Genomic DNA, 5,437 nt, shown 5'->3' on the forward strand with positions numbered 1-5,437 from the left:
ACGAATAAAAAATTTGATTTTTGATAATTTAATTAAGTAATTGCAGTTTGGAAATTTTTTATTTTTATTATATAAAAATAGTGATTACATTTTGCTTCTATGTATGTATGAAATTGAGAAAGATGAATAAATTATTTATAAAAAAAAAAAAAAGAAGAAGAGAAAAAAGAAGAAAATGAAGAAGAAACAAAGAAATAGGTTGGTGGGTTGGTGGATATTACACAGGTTGACACAATTCATGACAAGACCCGTTTAATAAACGGGTTACATAGGTATTTTAGTGGGTTGATTCGAAACTCACCCATTTATTAAATGGGTCATGGCAGGTTGACTCGAAAATGACATAAAATTTTAATTGTTTGGGTTGCCCCACTAATTTTTCATGCGGATTTCGAGTCGCTTATCGGGTCGTATTGGAAATACCCGAAAATTTAATTGTGCCAATTGAAAATGGCTTTGACTTGGAGACTAGTGGTTTCAAGTTTGAACTCTCATGACACCGTGATTGTGCGAGGAACTCCATCCCATGTAGTTTAGAGTATCGCTTGTACTTAAAAAAAAGTAATTTGAAGTTTTAAAGTGTTAAACAAAATTGAAGGTACATCTGGAAATTGCATTGGTAAAATGAAAATATAAGAATATTTTTCGTGAAGCTGACTTGGTTTTGCAAATTTAATCGTTGAAGGAAAGATCAGAGCTTGGCACATCATTTTCTCTTTCAGGGTATCAAACATCTTTTTCAAGAGGCTCAAGTTCAACAAGTCCAGCACATATTTCGTGAAGCTAATTTTGCAATAGATGTTATAGCCATTCTCAAACTCGACCTTACATTTGGTCATCCCTCTGTTATGTCTTGTATATTTATGTACGATTTTCGAAATTTAGGAATTCAACGTGAATTCTCTAAATAATTTTCTTGTCTTAGAAAAAAAAAAAAAAAAAACACTTATTCGTGAATGTTAAAAAATTAGATTGGGTTGCCGGCGTCATTAATTTAATTGCTTACGATCCATTTTGGTTGCCTGATTCAATCTTTTTAAAAACTGGAAAAGGGTTACAAGATGGACACATTGGGAGCATTCTCTTATTTTAACGTGGGACATTTGGAAAGTGAAAAATCTAAAACGCCTACGCCCCCTATAATTAATTATTCTTCGTTATAAAAAACTTGCATTTCCACTGAAAAACATGCGTCCTCTCAAATATTCCTTCTGACCTAGACATTTACCCAGTATTACAATGTTATATCTTCACATTTTGATTGTATAAAATGCATAAAACTAACCATAACAACAATCTCCACTATTTCAGTATAAAAATCTTGAATTCTTCTACACCAATGTAGTTCAAGTGAAAAGAATGCCGCAGTGAATTAGAAACCGATTAGCAGCACAGAGCCTGTGGTGCAATTACAACATATATGGTGCATAAATATATTACAAGATGCAACCCTTATTTAAAAGATCAAATGATACAAGAATGAATCTGCAATTCTTCAACCATACACTCAAATGATCACTGTGGCATGAAGATGTTGACAATTGCATTACAGTAGCCAACCAACTGAAGAGAAAAGATTTCAATCAAATCACACAATAGACAATGTCCGGTGAGCAGGCAGAGGCTAAGTTATCAACCAATGAACTGGTGTGTGCGTGTGAAATCACAATGTAGATGTGCACAGAGAAGCCAGTAAAGTAGCTTAACCTGGTCCAGAATGCCTTTTCCAGTTTGAGCTTCAATAACCAAGCCTGCTGTAAGACCAATCATTGCCCATGCACCATTAATTGCTTCTATTTGACGTTTTCTCTGTAATCACAACATTACTTTCAGAAAAAAAATGAATAACTTTTATGTATGATGGGTAATAAGTAAGACTGAATTGTGACATCAACTGACCCCAGTTATCTTGCATTTTGTGATATAAAAGGAAAATAAACAAGAACGGAAACAAGGATTGGGGCCTCATCAAGGAACCAATTTTTTTTTTTTTGTTTTTGTCGAAAAGGAACTAACTCTTGTTTTAAAAGAAATCAATATTACCTAGGCTAGAGAAGACTGAAGTACTTACAAAGATACATGAAGAATATGGGTAAGAAATTCAACTCAGAGCTGTTTTAATATTAGTTCCAATCAAAGTAAAAGCAGCAATTTGTCAACTAATAACTGAGGATACTGAAGTTTGTCAGACAAGTCATTTTCATACTCGTTATCTTAACAAAGCATGCAATTCTTTAACCTTGTACTTCTCTTTTGCTTTGATTTCTTCCATTTGCTTGGCAGCCAACCGCTTGGCTTCCAAAGGATCAACCATGATCACTTCATTACTTGAGTCTCTTTTCCTTGAAGAGACCTGTAGCAAAACAAAACACAAATCATGCATCAGAAGAAAAAGACAAAAAAAAAAGAAGCATAAATTTCCTTTTTCTTGGGGTGCACGTTAATTACTAATAGAAAGAAAAAATGTAACACGAAAAACCAAAATTTCCCCATTTAGCTTCAATTGGATCATGTGGTAAGGTCAACCATTGACAAAAAAAGAAATCGATAAGGTTGTCAACTGCACATCAAAGGAAAATTGAAAGATGCAACTTGATTGACTTCTAAATGACTTTGGATGTGAATTTTGCTAAGATTCTGAAAATACTAAGCTATTATATAGTAAGGCATAGACAGACTAACTTGTATCAACTCAACATCCTTATTTGCAGCTTGAGCCACTAAACAGAAATTGATTGCTTATATTCAGGAGATGAATTACCAATTGTATTGAACAAGAATGAACATCCTTGTTGGAACCTGCTCAACTTTTAAGGAGGTATAGCAAGCACATTGTGTATTCCTGATGAATGAACGAAGAATTGGTGAAATGCAGCCAACACAAGGTACTTTGGTTATCTTGATGATTGCACTTTAATTTAATTTCTAGAGATTACTTTTTGAACAAATTAGAACACTCAAAGGAGAAGAGGAATTTAAGTATCTGCATCAGGCACCAGTACAACTGTGAAAGATAGAATTGCACTTAAAGTCTTAAACCCCAACCCAGATGCAATCAATATTACCTTCTGAGCAAATATTTTCCTGCTGGGGCTTTTGTCTGCACTACTTGATATTAAAGTTTGACAAACTGATGGCTTCATGCATAATTAAGTAACCAAGCAATTAACTATGATATCTAGAATCTAGACATCCTGCTATCTCAACACTCATTGATTAAACCACCAACTACATACCTAAATAATCTTTGACCATATTCAAACCAAATATATTGGTGTTATACATGTGGAATCCTTGAGTTGATGCATACATTAGGATTGGCCAAAATTTGAAGAGCATGGCCATTGGCTCTGTAAGCAACTACATTTCCACCTTGTTGTCTTTTCCATCCCCACCTGTAAAAAATAAAATAAAATAAAATAGAATAGAATTCTAAAATATTGTAAGTGAGAAACAAGCTAAGAAATTTAGCCTTAAAATCCTCAATCATATAAGAACCATCAGTGAACCGATAACTACACTGACTGAGAGTTCTAGGACAGATGCGCATCCAGTGATGGAGAAGACCATCTTATACTCTATCCAATTTGTGTTCATATTCACATTCTTCATTGGGGATTCATATATCACTACAGAATATAGTGCTCGTCCCAAGCCACATCAAGTGAAGTCAAAAGTCATTAACTGCATTATGCATAGAAATTTCTTTGCTTTTCTTTGACACTCTTTCACCACTAAAAATGCTAAAAAAAGATTCAAAAACTCCCCCAAAAAGAACCAAAAGAGGCTGCAAAGTGTAATCTTTCAACTTCATGAGTCCTCCCTCCCTCGTTATCACTCCCTCTCCGTCTCTCTCTCTTTCTCATATTATTGTTAACAAAGAAGGCTGTAAAAACAGGAAAACACTTGGACTAACGCATCTCTAAAGTGCACAACTATTAAACTCAGAAAACCACTCAAACACTCGGATTAATGCATTCGCACTAAACACCACACTCTTGCAAGTCCGCCCAATTTTTCTAAATGTGATAAACTTAAATCACAGGAAAAGATAGTACAGTCTGGGACTAATAAAAATCCTTAAACAGGAAAAAAAAAAAAATACCATTATTTGATGTCATGAAAAAGAAAAGGAAGACAGAATGTCCATTTTCTTCATATAATTAAGTTCTTTGACGCCCGAATATGTGGCTGATGAAAGTTTAAAATTTTCATTTTCATTTTCATTTTGTTCTTTTCCCAACGATTTCTTCAGCAAACAAGTAGAAGAAAAAGAAACATTATCCAGTAGCAAAAAAAAACACCAAATAATACATAAATCTACGTGCTAGCCGTAAATGGTAAAATGGGTATTTGAGATTAGGGATTGCAAGCTCCACACAGATTAAAGTTCTTCTCTTTCGTTTTTTCATTTTCTCAACAGCCAAACATAAAGTGAATAGAAATTAAAGAAACGAGCAGATTATTCAACATACTAGAGCAAATATAGAAATGGGTTGGTGCGTTTAATCCTTCAAACAAAAAAATTTCATATTTTCTTTTACAAGAAATCACTCGGCAGAGAGCAGAGAGGTGAAGAAAATCTGAGACTTGGAGTGAAAAGGGAAATGGTTTGGGAAGATAAAGGATGGGACTTACTTGTGGAGAGTTGCAGAAGGATGGTAATTGGGAAAGGATGAGCCTTGAGTGAAGAGAAGGTGGCCTCCATTGATAGGTAGCAGAGATGTGGACGACATCTTCAGCCCTTTCTTACGTGTTCTTTTCTTCTCTACCGATTTCGGTTTTGATATTCACAATTTGACCAAAAAGGAAAATTTATATTCACAATTAATTTTTTTAAAGAGTAATTTTCACTTTTACCCCTTAACTTTCTCAATGCGAAACTTCTAAATTCGGGGTGCGAAAATCCCTCAAAATAAAAACTTGGGGTGCGTGCGAAAAAGAAAAACTTTTAAATTGGAGTGCAAGGTAGCACAAACTAATTTCTACAGTCGAGGAGCCAATTTCATGGTTAGTTGACTAAAAGCCCAAATTATCAAAGCCAGCTTAGATGGCTACAACCCAACAATGGTATGTCGAAGGCCCAAAAGCCCATGATGCTTTGTGAAGGTCGTATGAACGTCAAATATTGGACCCAAGGGCTAGAGGTGATTTGGTATGATCATCAGGCAGAACGGTAAAATATCCTATAACATTAGTTTTCACTTTTCAATGTTGCAAAAACCCCTTGCCATCTACAAGGTTAATTGAATTATATGTTTGTGTCGGCACGGTTCATGATAGTTCGTCATATAAAAAAGTTGCAGAGAATACTTCGTCAAGCCTCAACATGTATTCTCATGCCTTTACTCTGGTCACCAATGAGTGCCAATTGAAGCCTAGGGGACTTATTCTTTGCATCTAAAACTTTTACAGGCCTAAACAACAGATATATGTT

At 34.6% G+C, this 5,437-nt stretch overlaps 1 protein-coding gene across 2 annotated transcripts; it reads right to left on the reverse strand.

The window, feature by feature from the left end:
- Positions 1-1,281: 1,281 nt before the first annotated feature.
- Positions 1,282-4,793, reverse strand: LOC117616594. Of its 2 annotated transcripts, XM_034345961.1 has the most exons (5): positions 4,639-4,792; positions 3,311-3,395; positions 2,240-2,353; positions 1,708-1,809; positions 1,282-1,563 (listed from the first exon to the last, which is right to left on the reverse strand). In XM_034345961.1, exons 1-5 carry the CDS (start codon positions 4,734-4,736, stop codon positions 1,516-1,518), a joined length of 447 nt encoding a protein of 148 aa, XP_034201852.1. In that variant the 5' UTR covers positions 4,737-4,792; the 3' UTR covers positions 1,282-1,515. The 2 variants fall into 2 exon arrangements, with proteins under 2 accessions (XP_034201852.1, XP_034201851.1); XM_034345960.1 differs by having other exon boundaries at positions 1,282-1,809; positions 4,639-4,793.
- Between the last annotated feature and the right edge of the window lie 644 nt (positions 4,794-5,437).

Source organism: Prunus dulcis, chromosome 1 (genome assembly GCF_902201215.1).
Source record: "Prunus dulcis chromosome 1, ALMONDv2, whole genome shotgun sequence".
NCBI classification, from domain to species: Eukaryota; Viridiplantae; Streptophyta; class Magnoliopsida; order Rosales; family Rosaceae; genus Prunus; species Prunus dulcis.